At 42.9% G+C, this 25857-nt stretch overlaps 1 protein-coding gene across 9 annotated transcripts in view; it reads right to left on the reverse strand.

Annotated features, from left to right (window-relative positions):
• LOC126858560 (zinc finger homeobox protein 4-like) overlaps positions 1-25857 on the reverse strand; it is a 363658-nt gene that overhangs the window by 74416 nt on the left and 263385 nt on the right. For all 9 annotated transcript variants that reach the window (XM_050608973.1, XM_050608972.1, XM_050608970.1 and 6 more), the window contains 4 exons: positions 20415-23713; positions 14779-17612; positions 11668-14406; positions 11078-11534 (listed from right to left, as the gene is read on the reverse strand). In XM_050608973.1, coding sequence (XP_050464930.1) covers positions 11078-11534; positions 11668-14406; positions 14779-17612; positions 20415-23523 — 9139 coding nt within the window. In that variant the 5' untranslated portion in view covers positions 23524-23713. The remainder of the gene's footprint in view (positions 1-11077; positions 11535-11667; positions 14407-14778; positions 17613-20414; positions 23714-25857) is intronic.

The following is a 25857-nucleotide window of genomic DNA, read 5'->3' on the forward strand; positions in this document are numbered from 1 at the left end:
CCTAAAAACGCGTGGAAAATTTTTCCCAATCGTAAATTCGATTTTCTTCCTTAACACCAATTTTTACTTTATCCTTTATTATTTCTAGCTTCCTACATATCTTGACTTGGTACAATTATTTCTTATTATATACTCCAGCGTACGAGAATCAAGGGCGACAGAAGATTCCTTTAAATTTATTTTGGATATTATTTTCTTCAATGAGATATATCGAGGCGCCCCGTCCATCTTTTTTCCCGGCATATAATTTACGGTCTTATGTCACACCGGCATCGCAATAACGGCGACGGTGAATTATCCAAATAATTGTCGAGAGGAACGTGCGGGCAACCTGCCGCAGAAACAATAATGCGGCGACCAGATCGTCATTACCGGCCTCGTGGAGTTATTATAAGCGAGTTAGGACGACAGTACGGCGGATCGTTAGGTTTCTCGTCGCGCCGAGGAAAGGGACACGCTCGACGTAAAAGCGGTTGAAAATTGTCGGGGACTAAGCGGCGCATACCCGGATCGTGACAACAAGGCAAGAAAGAAACGTCGGCGATCGTTTACGATTTTTCGCGAGACTTTCGAAAATTGCTATCACATTAGGCACCAATATCCTAGATTAATTAACGACTAGCTATAATTGTGGACAGAAGTCTATATTTATAGACAATGATTTTGCTTAGAAGAGAAAGAAGCAAGAAATAATTTATTCGGAATTTTAATTTAGAAGAATAGATAAAAAAATTGTTATTTATGAATCTTGAGAATATCCTAGTCCCTGTGATCATGTGTCGTTATCAGAATTCTACCTGATTATTTAAGAGGCGACTCGCAATTCTGAACCTCCAGCGCGAGGAACAAATTACTCGGAGAATATTCCCGACACGTGAATATCCTAGCGGGAGACCGTCAAGTATTACCTCGTGAAGCAACGTCATTGAACGAAACCGATCCGTTAAGTGTCTTTCACGCTGTTAGAAGTGTCACGATTCCCCCCTTTTTGCCCTCTCCCCTCTCCGGCCACTACCCCTCGTGGTAAGAACAAAAGCGGCCGTTGAAATCGTTCGCAAAGTTATTTTGTAATTCTCGTCGCTCTCGGTCACGCGGTACCGAGGTCTGTCTGTAACTAACCGTATTTACGGTATAGACAGCTGCGGGCAAAATGGTGAACAACTATGTGCCGACGTCACGTACAGCTCGCGACGATGGAGGCCTGATGTTCCTTCCGTGTCGTAACTTGAAAATGTCTTTTCCACGAGTCGATATAAGCGATAGTTTAAAATCTTTTGCGAATAGTAACATTGTTCTATTCATTTTTTGTGACAATTGTTTTTTTTTTTTTTTGCAAGTTTCGTATTTTTTAAATTAAATCATTACAAAGTTTTAAGAAATCCTAAATAATGAAGTACAACTGCTCGTTTTTAATTAATAAATTAATTACTTTCTAATTTTTATTAAAAACTTATACGCCCACGATCTTGATTTACAAGCAAATTAAAAATTAGTTAAAATTTATCGTTAAAAAAAATTATATAATTGATTTTATTCAGAATATCGTAAGGATTGCGAGATGAATCCTTGTATCTGCCAGCCTCTCGTTAGGACTCTCTCGCCACGAGGATCGTTCCGCGACCAGCTTCGCCCGTCGTGAATGATGGTGTGGAATGCGGTAAAGCAAATAGGCTTCTCTCGCGGCCGAATAGCTAATTACGCTTCTTGGCATTCCTGTTTCTGGTTAGGCGAGCGGCCGCAGAGCTAGAGAGCTCAGCTCGCCGCGCCTTCGCGAGGAGAATTACAAGCTAATCCTCGACTCGTAGGAGGACACGAGCGGCCGCGGTCACCCGGGGTAGACATCGCGATGGAAAGGGGAGGAGAAGGAGTAGGAAGGGAGGAGAGAGGGGGAGGAAGAAGGGATCTCTCGCCGTGCCCTGTCTTCGTTCCCTCGCATCCTCCGTCATCCTCGTCGTCCTCATCTCGCACGGGGCGTTTTGCGTCTCGTGAGCCTCGCTCGCTCTCCTCCCTTTTACCCGGCGCGTAATGGCGTTATTTAATGTTTAATCATACCCGCCGTACGCTCGCAGTATAATCAGAGTATAATTCAGACAACAACATCAACCCACCGTCGACCATCGCCGACAAGCTCTCGTCGTCGGTGAGTCGCGGGGGTTCGTTGCGATCTGTGGTCGTCAGCGCAGCCCGGGCAGGGTATAGGCATCCACGTTATACTACCCGGCTCTACGTGTGCCTCTTTACCTTAGACTATCCGAGGTTCCCTTCTTTCAAGGTCGCGACGATGGACGGTTGACCGCGAGTTACGTTGTACAGACCTAAGAATTTTCAATCTCGAGCGATATGCGATGATATATTGGCAATTCTGTGGTATATTCCTAGTACTTTCGTATATAATGACTTCCAACATTTAACATTCAATGATGGAAATTAGGTTCTGATTTTATTTTGGGTTTTTTAATTTAAAGCTTTATCAATTTTGACATCTCCATTCATATGTATTAATTTTGACATTTCTAAAGAGAGAGAAAGAGAGAGATAAATTCAAGGATCTTCTTCGTTCCAAACGTTTGTAATATTTTAACTGTTGAAGAAAATTACTTACATTGTTTTTACGTATGTGTACTCTTCTTCAGATGACAAAGAGGAAGTTAATCCAATCACGAGTGTAAATATAATCGATTATTCGTTTTTGCAAAGGCGCAAATATATTTCGCCTTGTCATTTCCATTGCTGATTCATTCGCGAGACATACCGTTAACTTTCTGAGATTTACTAAGTATATTTGAGATCGTCTTTTATATAATCGGCTTTCACATATCAAGGATCAAGACGGTTTCTAGTAATTAGCGATCGATTTTTTTTTTTTTGTTTTTTTTTCGCGGGGACGGTTTGCGAGCGGTGCTCATCCAGGCACTAAACGACCGGGTCCCCTTTTTTGACTGGCCCCAAGGTCCCCGTGGGTACTTGCCTCGTGCCGAGTCATGCGTGAACTCCTCCAGCATCATTGCCATAACTCGTCGCGCCATGTTACCTTTGCGGAGTTTATGGCATCGTCGTTCACGCGCACTCAGGTCGTAACAATTCGGTCGCTGCGGCATGCCCGACGCACAATCATGTTCGTATTTTTAGCAAAATCTGCCGCTGCTCGCGCCACTGACAGATCCGAGGATTTACGCGCTCCGGGTACCAACTTCTTCTCGTGTCCCATTCATTTAAAAAAATTAAATATATATATTTAATTTTTAATTTTTAATTTTATTTTATATATATATATATATATATTCAATTAGTTCTAAATAATTTAATTAATCATAAATAATTCCTCGCCATACCTTCAACTATAAAATATTCAGACTTTCCAAGAAGAAAAAAATCTAAAAAAATGATCTTAAACGGATAAAAAAATGTATATCTTCTAATCGATAAAATACATCAGTTCTTTTATACAAAAATATTTTTTATACAAGATACAAGTCATTATTTTTTTGCCTAGTTAATTTTCGGATTATATATGAGGTTTTAAAGAGATTAACCAAAATCGCGGCAAAAACTTGTTGCGCCACACGAATGTAATTACTCTCCTAATCAGTCGTTTCTTCAATCATATCCATAAAACGAGCCGATGATATATGTGGGCCGAGGATAGCGAGCGTCTCGGAGGAAGATCACGCTCACGAAAGACTCGGCGTGGCTAGATGATGGCGGGAAATAACTTGGTACATTATAGTGAAGCATTAGAGTGGCCGGTAGCCGACCGGCGAGTTTTTTTGCCGGATTCCAGTAGCGCCTTGGACAAACACAGCGGTGGGTGGCGGGAGGGGAGGGACGCTTCTCTCTCTCTCTCTCTCTCTCTCTCTCTCGGTACTTTTACTAGGTTATTCACGAACGGATTATATCTCGTGACTCGTTCCGCGCCGGCTTCCTCTCCCCGCGCTGTTCTCGATGAAGCCCGCGCGCGCGGCGGGGCACCGAAGAGAGGGCCCCAAAGAAACCCTCGGAGGAATCTCTACCTCCTGCTATGTGGTGCCCGTCCGCGGAGAAAGTGATGAGCTGACATTGGATTCACTTCGCGTACGAGAGCGGCAGAATCGATACTTTACGGCGTCTAGGAATGATCATCCTCCTCGTCCTCCCGATGACGCAACGCTAGAGCATACACGCGAAACGCAGGAGAACAAAAGACATATGGCCAAATTCGTTTTTTTTTTGTCTACGATGATTATCGATAACTGATTGCAAAATCTTGTTGAAAGCACATTATGATAATACATGCATGTGTGTGTCATAGGATAAAATTATTTTTGTAAAAAATTGATAGGAAGGGAAATTAATTATTAATTTTTTACAGAGATAAAAGAAATTGATTAATTATAACTTTTTTATCACTATTTATTTTAAATGGTTTTTTGATATTTTTTTTTTAAATTCTCTCCTTCCATCGAAAAAAAAGGTCACGTCCAATGTAATCTTATGTAACACAATGAAAGAGACAAATCGCTCGTTGAAAACGGCTTGAATAACACGCTAACTGGAGCTTCGACTGACGGTGCCTCCCCCCTAGGAAATGCACCGCTACCCCTGAAATTTTTTTTTCCCGTATAATCTCCGCTATCTCCTTTTCTCCCTCCCCTTTTCAGTTCTCCCGATCCCCAGCCATGAGTCACGTAATAGTTTCTCCACATCGGCCCTAATGATTTATGCCTTCGGTCGGGTTTTATGTATTTCTGCGCAATGCGTGAGGCTTCAGCTTTTTTTTAGGTTCTCGCCCCGCTGTTGGAGAACCAGAAAGAGAAGAGCAGAATGAAGGAGAGAAAGAGGGAGAACGAAAGGAGGGGGGGGGGGAGAGAAAAGAATGGCCATAAAGCGTCACCGATTCTGAAGCGCTGCTCGCGCTGCCGTTAACTATGCGCAGCCTATATAGATCGATATAATTAATAGCTTAGCCACGGATCAGGTAACATATGGCCCGGGGACCGGGACACCAAGGAGAGACAGGCGCGGGCAAAAGGTGAGAGGGAACCGATTTCGTGGCCGCCGCGCGGTCTCAAAGTTTGAGAGACCGAGAGTTTGCGGTGCCACCCGCTGAATCGAAAGGGATTAAAACCGAATATATACGAATATATACCCGAGACGTTCGAGGAAAAAGGACGACTCGCGTCACGGCATGCTAATTCCTGCCTAGTGGCGTCCACAAGGCCTTCTACTCCTACTCAGAAGGACGCGTCGACTCGCTCCCTCGAATCCTTTGGACTATACCGACTGCCTTAATTGTGCCTTAAGCACCTCTAAAGCGGGTTCTTTTCAAGCGAAATATATTATTTTAATATAAGTATAGAATGCGAAATTAAATATAATTATATTTTTTATTTTTTTTATTGTTATATATTTGTATATTATATATTATATATTTATTTATTTTAATAATGCAAACAGATTAAGACGAAATATTAATTGTCAATATATGTAATAACAGAAGTTATTGCGATTGTTTCGTTACAGCTTGATTATTGGATAATTGAGTTATCATTTAATCTTTCAATGTGCACGCTGAGACAGCAATATATTATAAACCGATGCTTTTCTGCAATCTTAAAATTTCTTCCATTAATATGAAACTTTTATCGAAGTAAAAAGCCATTTAGCAAATACGGCATCGACTACCGAGATAAAGCTGACATGATCCTGATCTACGAGGAAGGTAAGACATAATAATGAAGATAGAGTAATCCTGAGGTTGAAACGTGTTCAATACCGGATACATTTATAATTCTAAGCCGGGCGTCCTTGCAAAAAGTTTCTTTACCGAACGACATTTGATGCAATGCCTACTATGAATCCATTAGGTTAATTTCCTTTGTGTCACATAGAAGAATATGTATACTGATATTTTAATCTGTGACAAAGATACATACATCTCAATTCCATTGTATTCTTTTTTAAATGTTGATTTTTGCGAAAAGTTTTCATATTCTAATCGATAACGCTTCTCAAAATTTTTTTCTCCCTCGCTAAATTTTATTATATATAGTATACGAATTATGATCTTGAAATTTTTCCAAACGCGTCGATTGTAAACGATTGCCCAGGTGGAACCTGGTCTCTCCCACCAGGTGGGGAGAGACTCCGCGCTGCAATTTTACGCATTGCCAATCGTTGGGACGGGAGATCTCGCAGATTATACCGGACGACTCAATATCTGCCGACACACGCGAGCAACACGACCGTCGCGTCTCGTCCCGTACAAAGCGGGACAAAGAGAAGGAACTTTTATTCAGCCCCACGACGAGAAGTTACCATTTGCATTTCCGCTGCAAGAGAGGAGAAGTGCGCGGTGCCACGCGCCGCTCGCGTACCCCTCGACGCTGCCCGAGCGAAGCACGCGAGGAGGAGAGAGAGAGAGAGAGAGAGAGAGAGAGCTTCCTCCGCCGTGTACTTTGCATAATTTTACGAATCGCGCGTATAATCGTTCCGCCGTCGCTACAGAAAACGCGTGCCGACGCCGGTGTGTGTTTCGTGTCGATTATTAGCATAAGATTCGACGGAGTGACGCACGCCGCGTGTGTGTCCTCTCCCGTCAAGCGACACGTGGGTCCCTCGCGCCTCACGAGACGCGAACGGAAGGGTTGAGATCCGGTGAATTTGTATAAGAAAGAAAGAGAGAGAGAGAGAGAGAGAGGGAGCCCCCCTCCCCCCGCGTAGCGCCGAAACTCGGGGATCATGGAACTCGAGTGAATGTTTAGACATAGGTGTATATACGGAAGTGTCGATGTGACACGTGCCGCGACACGACGGTACGTTTGCTCGCCCCGTGTATACTCAGCATTAGCATGGGATTTCAATGCCCCCGACCGGCGTATAGATTTTCTTGCCTTTTATTCTTCGGAGCGCGCTTTCGGACGTCGTGCATATATGCCGTGGAATGTATAAGAGATTCGGTCTCCCTGCAGCACTTCACGTGGAGAGAACTTCTATACTAGAGGACTGGTGGCTTTCATAAATAATGGGAAAATAAAAAATCAACTCGAGGAAGCCCCCCCTCCTCTTCCTCCTTTCTTTCGCTCCCCTCTCGACATTCCGCGCATTACTAGATAAAATCCTGTGTCATGTATTGAGATGCATTCGTTCATGCTACAGATAAATATTTAAGAATGTCTAAATCCTCTCTACTTTAAACAAGTGAGACAGTAAAATGCCACGCGTGTCTTTTCTCAAATTTAACAACTTTATGAGAAATCTGAAGAGAGATCAAACCGCACGCAGGAATCTTCGTTTATGAAGCAACCACGGCTCAAAAGCACCGACAGCACTCCATCACCAGAAAATCAATTTTCTATACTAGGCGAATGTCGTCGTCTATTGTTCTCTTTTTTTTTCACATGTCTCGTCCTATTCAAGCCAGCGATCGCATGGTTTAGGAAATTTTATCGAAGCAGTCGCGGTGACGCCGATGGTGGATTGTCGATGAACGACCATGACCATGCGATACAATGGTGCGATCATATGATGCTTGGTCTCTTCGCTCGATGTCGCATATATCTACGTCGCTTTTGTTGCGCCTGCGATGCTTCGAAAAAGCACCGTAACTAATTAATACCCGAGCTTTTGCGATGTTATCCCCGTTTTTATTTTAACAATCTCCTGTTCTTCTCTATTACATATCTCGAAATATCTCTTATCGATATTAATTCTTTGATATAATTATGTAATGTGAATATTTATTCTCTTTTATTTGAATTTTAGGACTAAATCCCTAAGAATTCTGTAATTATTTAATAATCTTTAATTTGTGAAAATATATTTTGTGTGAATTTTTGTGTTGAAAAATTATAAATGTCCGAATTATTTTAGTGAAATTTGTGTTGGTAGTTTAATAGTAAACCATGTCGAAATAAAGCATATATTAAATGTAATGGATTCAAACGCTCACATCTATAAACAAATCAAAATAAATCTATAATTTAAACTAAATCCACAAAGGTTCTGAAAACATAACTAAAAATTTTTAAATTCGTCTTTACAACATTTTGTACTTATAAAAAAATCCTGCGAAAATTAGAAAGAGTAGATTTAAATTATTCGTTTACACCTCATAAATAATAGAACAATTTTTTTTTATTAAGAATTAAAATTATAATGGTGAGGAACGATCGAAACGTGGTAAGTAATGAGAACGAGTTTGAAGCGTCACGTTGTCACGTCAGAGTGTATTTCCTTGTCACTTCTAATTTACTAGGCGGATGCGAGTTAGTCTCCCAGTTTGCAGCTACTTTGGCTTATGATTTCGTCGTATGATCAAAGTTATAGACTTGGTTAGTAGCTAGAATGCCATGTATGTCGATCAGATCGAAATTCTAAAAGCCAACAAACAATCGTATAACAAATTACAAAATACATCGTGCATTGATTCGCCAAGTGCCAAGTGAATGTAACATCACATTTATATATTATAATACATACATATTAATTATATATATATTAACATCATGTATATTGATACAATTTATTGATTGTGATGAAATGTTTGCACCGAGCATCTCAAGGAATATACTTCACTTTTACTTACGGCATGCACATCATTGTTTTTTTACCGGAATGTAAAATTTATTTCAAAATCTCATACGCGCGCGTGTCAAAATCATAATCGTGTCATTTATTTCGATCTCGTTGAATGATAAAAATTCGAAACAATCGCGACTTACCAAAACGTTTCTGATGGTTCCTTGACGGCAGGGATTAGAGGAGGACATTCGGGATGGGATACAAAAATTGAAATAAGAAAAAAAACAAAAAAGTAATATCGTGGTGTAGTACAATTTTATTGATTATTTTAGACTAGAACGGAAAAATAATATAATATTAATAACATAAAGTATAATAATCATAATTAATAGTATATTAATTATTATCATTTTATGTTTAATTATATAATAATATTAATTATTATATTCTCTTGACTAATTATACAAAATAATATACTATTATTATTATATAATTAATCAATAATAATGACAATAATTAAACGTTAAATTAATAATAATAATAATAATAATAATAATAATTAATAATAATAAACTATATTGTATATACATAAGAAAAAATGGTAGGAAAATAGCATAGCGATCGACATACATAACATAATGTGTCTGTATATGACTTATGTGTACTTACGTGTACTTACGTGATATAAATGAGTGTATATCTTATGTGTGAAGAAAAAAAAAAGCGAAACCACACCCTCGTCAGCCACGGAGATACGACTAACATGAAATAAAATAAATTGGAAAGAGAGAGGGAGAGAGAGAGAGAGAGAGAGAGAGAGAGAAAATAAACGGATGCACATCGCCAACTATTCAAGGTTACTGCCAGCGCATCAATGAATATTGCGTTAACATCGCTGTCTATTCCAAATCCATTTTTTGAAAATGAATTGTATTCGCTATTTTAGCATAACATCTTTATGTATATAAAATATATATATATATATATATATATATATATATATATATATATATATATATATATTATATATTATATATTATATATAACATATATAATATATAATATACAATATAGTGGCAGCAGAGTGATGGACACGCAATAATTAATATGACGTTTAAGATTCCTAGCCAGTTGAAATACGTGGGAGGACGAGAGTGTGACCGCATCACAAAAAAAAGTTTCATAAATAATTAATATATAAAAAAAAAGAAAAAAAAATAGTATACCTGTGTGTGATATAGCTGCGTACAGTTTTCAATGTCGTGTATGACGTCGTCGTTAATAGATAAGCCATTACTGCGCTGAGACGCTGCGTGTAAGCTAACAATAAGATGTAGAATTGATTATCATGAATAGAGTTTACGCGTGTACTTAAATAAAGGTCAATCGCAAGCCCTCGCTATCTCGGTTCCCGATTCGGGATAAGAGCGGGAGTTTTGCGAAGTATTTACAGTGAACGTAGAACGCGTAGCGCAAAAAGTAATTAATAAAGGTAGTGAAGATGTTGGAATGATTTCGCAAATAAGGATACGACGATAACGACGACGGTATAACGGAACAATGTCAATCGAAAGAAAAAGCTTCGTACAATAAATCGATTAAATAAAAGGCATAACGGCGCTTTTAAGAGATATAACAGATAATATAAAATATAATAATAGAGTTATATCATAATGTGAGTCTCTCTCTTTAACTGTACAGCAATTTACAGGAGATTAAAAATCCGGATCTCTGTTACTCATTAGAGATCATTATAAATTATCTAAACGAAAAAAAAAGAAAATGTATTCTCGTGTCGCGTTATATCTGCGTATTTTTCTGACATATTTCTTTTCAAAAGCCCACCCCATTCTTTCTCTCACTCAGTCATTCTTTTTATGCAATTTCGCGAAATCTCATTCGTTCTTATGCTAATAGTTATCTGATGACAACTTTAAGGAACTTTTAGTATTGCCTAACTCTAGATATTTTATATTCGCTACATATGTATATATATATATGCCTATATGTATGTATGTATATATGTATGTATTTATGTATGTATGTATATACATGTATGTGTGTGTGTGTATATATATATATACATATCTTCTCAGATTTAATTCTAACTTTAATCCTCACTATTTTAATACGTCACTATTCAAGTAGGCCCTTTAGAGTATCACACAGGCCCGATTTTAATACGTACATCATTATCAACAATATCATCGCAATATATACATAGAGGCTACATAATAGAATAGATGTCACATAATAGATATCAGAAATACATACATATGTATTTATAAACGACTTAACGCTCGCGAATTCGAAATTTCGTAACGTAATTTCAATTTTAACGCGAACGTCCAAAGATCCACACTCATCGACAAATTTTATCAACCAAAAAAAAAAAAATCGAAACAAGAGCCGAGACAAAAATCTTTCACGCGATTGGCAATTAAAATTGAGTACATCCACAATTGCATTGAAAATTGCGATATATGTATTCATATGCGTGCAAACAGCTGTTTGTTAAATTACGAATTTCGAATCGGCGGCATCGTTTAGTCGTCTAAGAGGTCAGCTAGACACTCACCAGTAGTGGTGCTAGCTGCGCTGGCCGTAGCACCGGCTGGATGCTGCTGCTGCTGCTGCTGCGACTGGAACATTGCCGTGGGGTGTAGGAACACGGATCCGTACATCATATTTTCGTCCGACTGCTGTTGCTGGTTGATTTGCTGGCTGGTAGTGGCGACTACCGGCGAATTGCTAATGCCAGGGCCGCTGCCGCCACCGCCACCCGGCACGATCGGTGCCCCAGGAGTTGGCGGCACAAGACTGCCCTCTTCGACGGCGACGCGTACCGATTCGATGTGCCGCCGCGAAAAGACATGCTCCTGCAGCGGGGTCTTGGCCGAGTAGCGCACCGAGCACAGTCTACATTCGTCGGGTCCGGTCGGCCCGCGATGCGGTTGAACGGCCGAGCTCTCGGCCGGCAGACCCGCCGCCAGCCTGGCTTTTTTCTCCTTGGCACGGGCATTCTGGAACCACACCTGCAACTCGTTTCCATTAGTCTCCGTAAACTCGGATCGAGATTAGACACGCGCGCGCGTCCAAACAACAGCTTCCTCGTAGGGTTTATTACGAGCTCGGAGCCGGGCTCGCACGAGGACCATCGATGCTCACCTGGACCACTCGCTTCGGCAGGCCAATCTCACGGCCGAGCATTTCGCATTCGGCCATCGTCGGTGTCTTGTAATCCGAGAATAGCGACTTCATCACTTTCACCTGGGTGCCTGACATCTGCGTACGGTACCGCTTGCCGCCGGATTGACCAGTGGTGTTCCCGCCGCTGGACTGTGCATTGGTCACTGGCGGCCCAGAGGTATTGCCGGTGCCTCCGCTAGCGGGTCCCTGCCTCGAGCTCTGAGTACTCGAAGCCGGACTCGCCGGGCCGCTCTCATCGTCTAGAAATTCTGTGGTTTCGCTCATGCTGTCGTCGTCGCAGATACTCCGCTCGGATAAATCAGTCAAGGGTCCGCAATCGCTGCCGCCGCGAAAGTGAGCGCCGTGTTGCTCTTCGAGAAGACTACTTAGACCGCCCAGAGTCAGTTTCATGGGTCGACTGAGGTCGACCGGTTTGCTCAGATCCAACGGCGACTCGGCGCTGTTGCTGCCGATTTGATGATTCACTATTTCTTGTTTTCCATTACTGGCGTGCGCCAGCTCGCTAAAGTATCGCTTCATTTCCTCGTAATAAGAGCTTTTCAAAGATTTTAAAGATGCCTCCATGTCACTATTTAACGGCGGAAACAGCGGTGGCATCATATGAGCAGTGCTGGAATTTGAAGGAGCGGATTCCATCGAGAGCTCCTCATCCGGGATATTGTCGATGTTTACTTCACCGCGTGCTACCTGATCCGCGTGCTTACTGCTGAGATGAGATTCCAAGGCGGACTTTACTTTAAACAGCGCCGGACAGAACGGGCAGCGTTTGTTGATCACTTGGCTGTGGGCGCGAAATTGACCCTTGCGTTCGCGAGCGCGTGTATTTTGAAACCACACTTGCACCACGCGTTTCTTCAAACCGACTTCGCGGGCGATCGTCTCCAGCATCTTCCTCGATGGATTAGACTCGATCTGGTACTTTTGATAAAGATAGTCCAATTGTTCTGGAAGTATTGTGGTTCGCAAACGTTTATCCTTCGGTTGCTCGTTATGTTCCGAATTTAAACGGTTGTCACTCCCCGCTCCTTCCTCGGAGTCTTCGTATTTTCTTTTCTGCATCATGGCGATGAGCGGATGCGGAGCGTCTGTTGTAACTCCGGAGGTAGCGTTAAGTGCTTGCTGTTGCAGAATTCCGAAAGGTGTATCAGGTGGGTAAGTTGGCGGAAACAGGGACGGGTTCATGATATGTACTAGCTGATGCTCGCGCCAAAGCTCGAATCGTCCGAATACCAAATTGCATTTCTCGCACTGATAGCTACTTTCTTTTGATTCCGTTTGCGATTGCTGTTGTTGCGATTGCTGCTGTTGCGACTGTTGCTGAGACTGTTGATGCGTTTGAGATAGTGTTTGTTGCTGATGTTGATGAGGAGGAGTGGCGGTGTTCAATGGTTGTTGTAATTGTTCCGTGAGCGCAGGGGCGGCCGACGGATTGTTAGGTACTGTGTTATTTGTTGTGGTAGTAGAGCTGCTGTTACTGTCTTCGGAACTTAGAACCGCGGCAACCTGGGCCGCCGCAGCCTGGGCTTGCGCGCTCCTCTTGGCATCTTCCTCTTTGAAGCAGTGCGTCTTCTGATGGCGTATAAGTTCATAATATCGTTGAAATACTAGCAAGCATTTTTTGCACTGATAGTTTAATCCCGGTGTTCTCTGAAATCTACCGGAACCATCATCGTTCTCGCGTCCACCCGCTGTCACGGGCTCGGCGGCAGGTTGGTTCTCATAGACTTTACGTGCCTTCTGTCTAGCATTTTGAAACCACACCACAATCACGCGTGGACTCAAGCCGAGAAGCTTGCTGAGGTACTCTAAATCATCGTCCTTCGGATACGCGTTATTCTCAAAAAATTCTTGAAGAACTTTTATCTGGTAATCAGTGAATCTCGTTCGATTGGCGCGCTTTCCGGAACTACCGCCGGAAGCGTTGCTGCCATTACTATTGCCGCCGAAAGAATAATCCGTCGGTCCGCGGCCCGGGCTAAGAGATCTCTGCGGTGTAAGTGCCATGGCAGCGATCGCGTTCGACACTACGTTACCTGTTCCCGGAGTGGGATTGGCAAAGTTTTGGGGCGCCAGTTTCGGCGGTAACATCGGAGTACTCGGAGCACTTGTGGTCGTTTGTGGGGGATGGGACGAGGTGTCATGAAGAATGCCCGAGAATACAGAACTCATACTGAGCGCAGGTGAATGCGGTCGTGATTGTTGGCCACCCGAGCTACCGGGCGAATGATGTTGCTGCTCCTCTTGATGTTGTTGAGTTTGCTGTTGTTGTTGACACTGTGATTGCTCCGGCGCCTCCTGTTTAATCTCGGCAAGTTGCGATGTGCTTGCGTTCTGCATAGATGGTGGAGGCGTGACTTGTTTATTTGGACTTTTATCGTCGCTGGAACTGCCAGATACGCTGGAATTTAATGGGGTCACCTTCGCTTCACCGGTCTTTTCGTATTCCTCGAGATTCAAAGTGGTACTTGGCGGATTATTGAAATTGTAAGGACTATCCTTGTTACGTTGCCGCTCTTTAAATAACGTATTTCGGAACCAATGCTTTATAACTTTAGGCGGCAAACCGCTCTGGGCGGCCATTTCCAAAATTTGTTCCTCACCAGGAGAATTATTAATATCAAAGTGGCCGCGTAATATCTTTAGCTGTTCATCCGTGATACGCGTACGCGCTCGTTTCTGTGATGCAGCTGCGTTCGCCTGAAAGGTCAAAAAAATCGCTCGTACTTTCCGTCCGCTTTCTAATACTTGACATATGCAATTGATATTCGACAGATATACGATGCAGAAGATAAATAAATATAAATTGATAAATAGATTAACACGAAAAATATCTTTTTCGGACAATTTTTTACCTTTTCATATAAATTTAAACATTCTTTTAAATCTTTCTCATCCTCCTCGCGTGACTAATATTTTTAATTCTGACTATATTATTTATTATTGTTCGATATTTACTGTGATTTTATTTGTTGTCAAAAATTATTTGTGTCAATAAATAAATGAATAAATGAATAAATATAAAATAAATATTATAAGAATATATATATGTGTATCTCTGATGTTACTTACCGCTGCTGCCGCCTGTTGTTGTTGAAGAGCAAGATGCTGTTTAGCAAGAAGATCAGCTTGATTAATTGGTGGATATCCGGCGGCGGCACCATCATACGGTGGGGGTGGTAACATCATTGGCACTAGAGGCGGCTGTAAATTCATGGCTGCCAAAGCGGGTACAGCGTTCAATGAGAATGGTAATCCCATCATTCCCATCATTAATCCCGGATATTGTTGCAGATGTTGCTGTAGTTGCGACGCCGCCATTGCGTTAAAAGCAGCTTGCATTTCGGACATTTGTTGAGCAAACGTAAGTTGTGAATGCTGCTGCTGCTGCTGCTGTTGCTGCTGCTGCTGCTGTGATTGCTGCTGTTGTGAAATATGATGCGAATTAGTAGGCAGTACAGTGGGCGTCGTAGAATCTGTACTTGAAACGGGAGTATTGCTCAATGCCGGAGTAGTCGCTGGAGTGGTCGATGTGGCTTCTGGTGTTCGGCTGATACGTTCCTTGCATTCAGTGTTTTCTTCCTTTTCTTTTTCGCGTGATTCTTTATCGGAGCTAAGATCCTGTGGTTGTCCAGTAGCAGGCGTGGAGCTTCTCGGCGCCGTAGTAGTTGATGAGGACGTCGCGACGGTCACCACCACGCTTTTCTTCTCATATTCACACTTGAACTGCTGCGCATACTTCTCGAGAAATTCGCGCGGTACAAGATCGCGATGAACCTCTTCACAGTGAGCCTTCAGAACCCAAACACTACTAAACTCTTTGTTACAATGCTGGCAAGTGCTGCGCGTAAGCTCGGGTATCACGTCATCATCAATGTGAGTCTCCTCGGCTTCTTCCTCTTTCTCTTGCGCGGCTTGAGCAGCGAGAGCTTGCTTCTGCTGCTCCTGCTTTTGTTGCTCCTGCTGCGCTTGAAGAGCGGCGGCCGCTTCCTCCTCTTTTCGCTGCCGTCTTTGATGATTCTCATTGAACTGCATAACGAGATCGAAACCGAAGCTTTCCAAAAGATGTTTATACATTTGCGAAGTCTTATGTCGAGGCTGCGATAGAATGTCCTGCGACGAATGTTGCGTGGCTTGTTGCATGTGTTGCTGCGGTCCTGGCGTCGTGGATGTAGGAGGTGGTGTCTTAGCCGGAGTAGAGCTTAACTGCTGCGAAGCAGCCAATTGTTGAAACAATGCCAGTGGATTACTAAAAATGCAGTATAGTTGCTGATGCGTTGCCAATTGTTCTTGATTGACGAACAGAGCACTGCAGCGTGAACAACAAAGCATCCCGCTTGCATTACTAGTGTTACTATTAACCGGTGAACTAGTCGGACTTATCGGCGATGGTTGCTCAATCAGTGGCCGAGCGAGATCTACCTGACCGCTGGCTGCAAGATCCTGCAATTTACTGGTACGCGTTTGATGCAGAACACTCCTCATGTGAATATCCAGGGTGCTACCCTGAGTATACGCGACCTTGCAGATGTTGCATTTGAAAGGTTTCTTGTCTTGATCCTGCTGGGAATCCGGCGACTCGGTCGGGCTGGCCGGAGGTACTACCGAGATCAATGTATTGTTGTTACCTTGTTCCTGCGCCATCGCTCGCTTTAACTTGTGTAAGTGGCTCACGCTATTGTAGTGCACGAGAAGTATATTCTTCTGCGTGAAACTCTCCTTGCAAACGTCGCACTTGTATGGTCTGTTAGGGTCTAGATACTTCTCCATTGGGTAAGACATCTTTTCACCTTTGCGATGCAACAAAGTCTTATTGTGACCGGTGAGATAGCTCTGACGCGTAAAGGCCACTTTGCACCGATGACACTTGAATTTTCGGCTAGGATCGTGATAAGAATCTTCGGCAATTGTTTGGCTATTTAAATAATCCTCTAGTAAACGTTGCTCCTTTTGCAACGGAGATGAATCACTAGCATCACTTTCTTCTTCGTCACCTCTACCGGCGTCATCTTCTACATTCTGTTCACTAATCAAGCTGCTTTGCCTCTTCAACGTTTCTTCCGTGAGCGCTTGAAGCAGCGGATGTGCGATTAAGTTCTGTTTGTACTGAGCTAACTCGTCTTCATGGAGATCATGGTGGGATTCTAAGTGTCTCTGAAGCGCTTGAACCGAACGAAAAGATCGTCCGCAGAAGGTGCATTTGGTCGCGTCTCTGATCGCGTGGTACTGAGCGTGTTGTTGAAGCTTTTCCAAAGTCTTGAAAGCGAGACTGCATTGTCCACAACGATACTTGTAAACATGTTTCTCGCTAACTGCTAAAGTGAGTATAGTAGCTGGATGATTTTCCCTGTGATGTTGCTGAAGCTCTTCGAGGGAACGATAAGTTCGACCACACACAGTACACACAGTCCTGTTGAGTTCCTCGATATCATCGTTGCCACTCCGTTCGCTCATGTCCTCCTCCTGATGGGGTTTCATCGTTGTCGTGGGCGACGTTGGCGTCGTCGCAGCTGTTACAGCTGGCGTTGAAGTGTTCCTCGGATTATTATTTAGCCAATGACTTTGATCCATCAGTACTTTTAGCCTCTGCAGGCCATCGGTATTAACGGAATGAATTTGCAACACGTGCTTCTCGAGTGCAGGACGTTCCTTGAAACCATCCTGGCACAAGGGGCATAATAAATCCGCTATCGGCTCTTCCTTCACCGCTTCAGTTTTCTCTTCCGAATCATGAACGTGAGCCACTTGCAAATGTTGTCGTAATTCTTCTCGCGACGTCGGCTGATACGTACAGTATAGGCACGTAATTTCGTCTTGATCATTCTCCAGTTCCATTTCCGGTTCGGGGTCATTATCCGGTTCTTGTTTCACTTCACTACCGCACTCACTACCTTCCTCCCGTCGTTCTGAAATCAGACAAAAAAAAATGTTTTCGAAGATTCTTTTCGAATGCAATAACTAATTAATTACTAAGAATCTTCATATTAAAGATGATAAAAATTACAAATATTCTGATTTAATATAAAATAAATTATGTCAATAACATATCACTATTAAAAAAATTATAAACTATTATAAAATTATAAATTTTAATCCGTTAAAAAAAAAGTATAATATGGATAAAAAAAACAGAATTTAAAAAATTTTAAAAATGCTTTTAAAATTATTATTAAAGATTTTTTTTTATTAAATAATGAATTTTTTTGATATAAATAATGAATATCTATGTAGTTGAAAATGAAGTACTTGAAAATAACTAAAATATCAAAATTCTTTTACTTTTGATAGATTTTGATGGATTTTATTTCAAACATTTTTTATCGTTTTCTCTTCCTTAGTTTTATCAAGACTTGACCTATCCTTTTTTTCTTTATTTTAAAGCATATAAAAAAATGTTACACGTGAAAATAACATTTAGAGTGTCTTCAGATGCATATAAAATTTCTAAGGACTATAGATAGCGGAAATTATTAAGTAAAATTGTAAATTAAATTATTATACACAATTTTTCTTTAAATTGGCATTGACATTTATTGATCGGTATTCCTAATTTTACAATCGAAACGTCTTGATGCGAAATTAAAACAAAATAGAAGTTCCAATGTTAAATATGCAGAAAAAAAGAAAGTTTTTTACGATTCATTTATTATAATATTTTTATGAATGTCCGAATGCGTCTTGAAATTACCAAACTTGTTTTTTGCGATCGATATTTATTCACAAAGTGTTTTAAATTGCATTCCTCGGCGCCGTAATAAACGATTAATCAAAAACGTATATATATATATATATATATATATATATATATATATATATATATATATATAATCACCTATACGTGCAAAAAATGACAAGAGAATTTAAAATTATTTATAAAATTATTTCTGCCTAAATTCTACCATAGAACATTTCACAATTCCCTTCTAATTATCGTGGATGTATTGTATATATATATATTATCGTAAGATTATTTACGTTTCGATTTCGCCGAGATTTGCTGCAATAAATCGCTAGTTTCATTCGATCGACGCAATATTAAACTTCGGCAATAAGTATTCAGACGCGCGCAGGAGACAGCCGTCTATTTCGCAGCGATTCATTCCCCGAGACATTAGTTTGAAACGCCACAGGAGAAAGTAAATTATAGATACTACCGGCTAAACTATGGCACACACAGTGTGCTACGTAAAGTTCGCCTTTAGTGTCACGTACGCACCGGCTGTATATCGGATGTTCTCTCTATCGGCTCTATTAAATTGATTAGACTTATCCGAGAACCGCGTTCGCGATTTTTCTTCCTTCGGTCCATCCGATGACCGATCCACGAAGAAATTACCGATGCATTTATATGTATTCTGTCGTTTCGGTGCGCGAACGGAAGGATTGACGCAAACGCGCACGCATGTATATGTATATCGGCGTTGTCGTGGAGAGAAAGTTTTCCGGCCGTGTCGAAAAGAGGAAGACGACGAGGAACCAAAGGCCTGTCCTCTGCACGCGTCGCAGATGCTCTCACACCGGTTTTACAACAATCAGTCAAATTACAGATTGGCCGCATTGACATACATCGAATTGATATGGCGGTTTTCTACGAAAGAGAAGAGAAAAAAAGAAAGGAACGAAGAGGAGACGATAAAAAAAAAACGGAAAAAAAAAACACCACCTGGTATTGTCCGAAAATTCACTTGCACGATACGACCGTCAGTTGCGATGTCTTGCAAAGCGCGCGAAGCAACCGTGTGCTTGCTGGTTTCTCATTTCTCCACGTATATTTATATAAATGCAGTCCCTACCAATATATATATATATATATATATATATATATATATATATATATATACACATAATAGCACGCAACATTGTGCGCGCCGGTAGTGACGGCACACGCCACAGCCATATGCCATACAAAATTACCGTCATTGCCGGCTAATTGTGAGATAACAAAATAATGAGACCAGTGAATTCATTAAGAGTGTAGTTGCAGATGTAGTTTCCTTTGCTCGCGCAAATTAATGTAGGGTGCAAGCCAACATAAAAGAAATTTGCTATAAAAGAAATTATATCTAGCATGAACCTACCTCCCTCTTGTCTCGTATATGTAATTTTTATAATATATGCTGACATATTTTTTAATACTGTTCTCGAATATATTTAATATAAAAAATTTACAACCAATATATGATCTATCAATTAATTATAAATCTTGTTAAGATCATAAAATAAACAGGTTTACAACAAATAAATAATTTTAAAAAATTATCTCATGCGTATATTGAAGAATATAAAAATATTTTTTTGGTATCGATACACAGTTATTTCTAGAAAAAGCGTTTAAAGAAATTTAATTTTTGAGGAAGCAAAGAATATAATATAAATGTGTGATCATAATCCATTACTTTACAAAAAAACCAAATTAATTTTTATGTGGATTTCTTAAAATATGAGTTTTTAGAGTTATATGAACTTTACATTCTTAATTGATTACTCCTCGTTCTGCTGTATAATAAATGTCAACATTCGTGCACACTCTATGTAAAACGCAAAATAATTTTTTCTATACATATATTAAGAACAAGATATTTTTAACGTGAAAAAAAGTTATTGGTTCTGGATGTTAATGATATAATTATATAAACGATATTAATATTTTATGACGAAAATATGTATATCTATCGTATTTATTTATTATTAGATTTGTTGTAACTCACCATTGTTGGTGCTTGTAGCGTTGGGTGTCGTTGGCGTGGTCGGGCTCGGCTGTTGCGTGGGCGGCACATCGGGATCGCTCATTACCTGAAACACGTCGCTAATATCCGTGTGCGGGGTCTCGTTTCCTTGAAGGCTGCTTCTTCTGTGAAGCTGATGTAACTGCTCCATTTGAAAATGTCGCATAGACTTCACATGTTGTAGGAGTGGCAATCGGTGCTTGGCACCGAATGCGCACAGAGCGCAGTGATACAATTTTCCAGGGCTTTGTATGTTGCTGCTCGCCTCGATAAGATGACGAAGCAGAAGCGCCGCGGCTTCGTGCCTGGGCGAGGCGGCGTGCAGGGCCAATTTATGGGCGCTGTTGGTGTAGTAATCGCACGCGTGACAGCGCAATTGCGCGGCGCTCGTGGGTGACGCCAAGTACTTGAGTTTCCACTCGTTACGCGGACCACCCTCCTTCACGTGGTTCACGTGCTGCAGTCGCTGCAGATGCTTGTCAGTCTTACAATGCAACTGGAAATTCGCTTTCAGATTGGTTTTATAGGAACAGAGCTTGCAAATGAAGTGTGAGTTTAACACCGTAAGTATCTCGCCCTCGCGGGTCCTCGTTCGGTCGATGGCCAAATGATGACCCAGAGCCTCGAGCGAATCCGTCGTATAGTTGTTGCAGACACAGCAGAGGTAAAGATGGGTGGGATCCTGATCCGCGGGTTCCGGCGGCGGCTCCATGCTATCCGGCGAAAGCCCAACATCGCCGCCAAGATTAGTCATGGCAGCCATGTTCGCCATGATGTCAGGCGGGAGTTGTTGTGGCAGTGGACCGCCGGTCATCATTTGTATCAGAAGCGCTTGATTGTAAGCCATATCAGCCAATGCCGCCTCCGCGTGCTGCGGAGGTTTGTCCAGACCGCCTAAGTGGAGCAATTGTTCGAGCTGTTGTTGTTGCGCCTGCTGATGATGCTGCTGCGCCGCTTGATGATGGTGGGACAACACGGACAATGTTTGCATGTGCTTGATATTCTGATGTAGAACAAGCGAGTTATGCGTGTGTTTCTCACTCGTCATGTGTATTCTTAGATTCCGCGCCACATTCGTCTCGTAGTTGCACACGTCGCAGCGAAACGAATGCTTTGGTTTACTCTGATTACTACTCTGAGCGGTCAGATGTGGATTATGATTTTGCTGATGGTGAGGACTCCGTGTCGGCATTGGTGCGTCCTGAGACGAGGAGGGATTGCTAGTGCCAGAACCACCTCCGCTGCCTTGCTGCAGTTCTTGCATATTGTTCAGATGTTTGTCACTCTGCATGTGTATACTGAGATTGCCTTTCGTCGTGGTAGAATAATTGCATACCTCGCATCTGTATGGCTTGTAACCACATGTGTAAGTCTCGCCACGCGCTAATCTAGGATGTGGTTGACCTGCGATGCAATAGATGCAAGATGTCTCGTTTTCCGGATGTTTCTCCTTCATATGTATCTCAAGGGTCTCCTGATACTTGTAGTGCCAGTTACATTTAGGACATTTCAGGGTTTTGCAAGAGTTTCGGCTGTGAATGCCAGCCAACGGTCCACCAGCACCGGCGAGTCGACTGGTAGCTAATATCAATTCACACCTGCCGCACTCTACTCCGCTTGGCCTGCCTTGCATATGATCCGAACACACACCTATCGTAGTACCGCCGCTGTAACTCGGCGGGTTCTGTGGATGAGTGAGCGCGTATGAAGATGGAGATCCTTTAACTGACGAAGCCGATGGTGGTGGTGAACTATAATGCATGACATCGGGAGCCTTGGCCCAGGATACGGCACTAACCTGTGCGCCGGTCCATTGATGTTGTTGATGATTGTATGTGAGAGGATGATTTGAATGTGATGTGGGCGTTGTGGGAGTGCTCGGCGAAGGTCGCTGTTGCGTCTGTTGCGATTGCTGTTGCTGTTGTTGAGGACTGCTAGGTACACCAGGTGTACTCGCTGGTGTGCTCGTTGTCGTTGTCTCGTGTTCGTTAGACTCATTACGCTGTTGTTGTTGTTGACCTTGCATTTGCGCGGGTAACGCCTGAGTGCAAGCCAAATTCGTGACAGGCTCCAGGAAACTAACAAGTGGTTGCTTTCCTCTACCGACAGCCTGAATAATGGCCGACGCCGTCGATTGTGAAAGTATCTGTCGTTCGTCCTCCATTAAAGTAAGTTGATGCTCGCCTTGAGCGTGCGCGACAAAACTTTTCGCGTATCCAAAACTGAGCTTGCATATGAAACACATTAAGATAGGTTTGATGGGCACTGATGCAGGTGATGGTGGCGCCGTAAACTTCGGAGCGGGCTGTTGTTTACTACCTTCTGCGCTTCTATAACTGATCACCCGGTAACTATGCATTACGGGAAGATCGGGATTGTGCTGTTGGGCCGTCGAGCGTTGTTGCTGCTGTTGCTGCTGCTGCTGGTAGGCCTGGTGCGCGTACAACCGCGATACATAATACGCGTTCGCGATTTGCGGGAAAACTAAAGAGTGAGGAACCGATACACCGCGCCCGTCCACGATACAACCGTCGGGTAGAGAGTCATCTTCGCTGAGCTCGCTCTCTCCCTCGAAGATATAGGCCGATCCATCCGGATTATAGATGATTTTACCGTCAAATTTTTCCACATCGCCGCCCGTCGGACTCGGACTCGGACTAGGGCCTTGCTGTTGTTGCTGACCCTGCGATTGCATTGTCATAGTAGTGGTCGTAGTGGTGGTGGTGGTGTCCGCGATAGGTGTAGGTGTCGGTATCGCGTCGCGGGTGCAGGGTTCAGTGCCCGAAGGTGGACTGGCCGTGCGGGGGTGATGGGGCTGATGTAACGCAGCCCCAGCCGCCGGGGGGGACCCACCCCCTCGGCCCCCCTCCTCCTCCGGGCTCATCTCCTGCTTCTGCTGCGCGTACGTGGAATTTTGAAAGGGCCCGCCGTGTTGCTGCTGTCGCTGTTGCTGCTGCTGCTGATGATGGACCGCCACCAGCTGCTGAAAGAACTGATGCTCGATCGCGCTCGGGGTGTGCTGCTGTATATGCGACGGAGGAATATTGTGGTGCTGAAGGTGGTACGGGGGATGAGGCTCACTGGAGGGCATCACCCCAGACGTGAGGCGGGCGCCAGCCTCACATCACCTACGGTGCCTGCGCCTGCGTTCTCCGGACTTCCTCTTCTTCTTCTTCCGCGCGGACTCGCCCGCTTTCTCGCCGACTGCCTCCCCGTCTTATTCTTCCTTTCGTCACCGAGAGAGGGTTCACTAGCTACCCCGACGTAAGCCCAGGTCGTACCTGCAAACAAATAAAGATCAACTATTAAGATTGATATGCAATGTGTTCAACATTGATAATATTTTTTTTGTAAATATATATTTTTAATTTTTAATTTTATATAAATAAATTATATATATTTAAGAGATTTCTTATATTATATATATAACATATAATTTTAAAAAATAAAAGATGTCGCACCGACTTTAAAGATACTCCGAATTGTGTATCCGTCAGATGAGACTAGTTAGCTCGCTTGTGAGAGAATGACTTGGCAAACGGTATATTTAGGAATCGTCTAGTCGGTTAAACCGGTCAAACAGAGAGTTGGCATTTCCGAGGATAGCCGAAAGATAGCGAAATACTCAGAAACTGCAGCAAGCTGCGTGTGCAGAGGATCGTCCGGAGAAGACGACGGACTAAGATACACAAAGCCGCGGAGAACCGCCACGGTAACACAACGGCTCGTTGTGTTCGGATTACCTGAGTGAACCCAGCTGTGTTTGCGATCGATCGGCCGAGAGCTTATCTATCGACGGAATATCAATGTTTCCGCTCGGGCAATGTGAGAACGAAAGACGAAATGAGCGCAGCGAATTCAATGGGCGAACTCGTCGCAATGAATGCTCGTCTGTATACGGGCGGATTGAAGATTCTTCGTCGCGTTTCCTTTATATACATATGTCTTTCTCCCTCCCCTTTGTCAACATAGATATATTTTCGTCATATACTGTGCTATGAAACCGAGCATTGTTCGCGTTTACAAATAGTAACATCTTATTCTAAATTACCTTCCCTCTATAAATTTATTTTTAGCTTTTTCGAGTTATTGACTTTCGAGCTAAGCTTCTCACATTTTTCATATAAATTACTTTTGTTCCGTCGATTTAAAAAAAAAAAAAATCAGATATTAAAAATCATAAGAGTAACAATTTCAAATCATAATATGACATACATTTCTACTGACATATGTCAAACGAGCTAAAATATCAACATAAAGTTAATATTCTTCTTTCGTTGAGATCATCCGATTTCAAATTAGATACAGATTGAATTGTAAACTGCAAATGTACACACATATCACAATCCTACATTAGGAAGAGTGCTGCGCGAAAAAGATTAAACGCATTTTGCGCGTCTCCTAAAACAAGGTACGCCGGTCGCTTTGATTACCGCGGGAAGGCGGGAGAAGAGCCGGAGGAGATCACGGGAGCATAATCCATGTTTCCACTGAAACGTGAGCGATGTGATGCGAATTCCTGCCGGCAGCGAGAGAGGAATGGGCGGAGGAGGAAGGGGGTGGTACAGAGGCGCATAGGACTCTAATAATCTAATCCCAATTACGCGGAATCGCGGCCTCGAATCAACGTCGCGAGGAGGGGGGGGGAGCAGAGGGGAGGAGAGGTAGAGGCTAGCCGCGAGCATTCACGGAATCTAACGGATTAAAGATGAGCCGAGTGGGTGTATACGGACCCTTATGGACCCCGCTGGCTCGCGTGCATGCGTGTGTTTACGGGGGTGTGGAACGGCGTGACGAGATCCTCAAGCGGGTATATCTTGTATCTCGCGCGGAAGAGAAGAGCTCGGGAGAACGATCCCTCTCCCTCTCGATCGTCCTCCTCTCCCGCCCTCACCCGCGGGCGGTGAATCGCCGGACATTATGGTACATACGCGGCACTGCACATATACAAGAGAGCTCCCTCCTTCCCACCAGCCATGCGTCCCCTCCCCCCCCCTCTTTCTCCTCCTCCACCACCAATCACCCCATCGTCCCACCACCATCGCCATCACCACAGTTATAATTCCGCGCGGTGCAAACTCCATAATCTAGTCACCGTATCCCCCGGCATCGTTCTTTCTCGAACGATACCGCTTTCATAATGCGTGAGGTACGCCGGCCGCGATCGTTCCCTCGGATTATCATCGATCGATACCGCTAATCCTAGGCGAATCCTCGGTGCTTCAATCACGTGCCGCGCGCCGAGAGACGTTTCGCGATCCGATAAAACGGGTGTCTGCTCCACGGCGCTCATTAAGGCGAAATCGTACGCTTTGCGGAACGCTAATTGCGTAGAGTGGAACACGCGGTGCTAAACAAGGGAGAGCAAAATGCATCTTTAACATACATCCATAAATATGTAGCGAGAACATTCTATCCGAGCTTC

Source organism: Cataglyphis hispanica, chromosome 26 (genome assembly GCF_021464435.1).
Source record: "Cataglyphis hispanica isolate Lineage 1 chromosome 26, ULB_Chis1_1.0, whole genome shotgun sequence".
NCBI lineage: Eukaryota > Metazoa > Arthropoda > Insecta > Hymenoptera > Formicidae > Cataglyphis > Cataglyphis hispanica.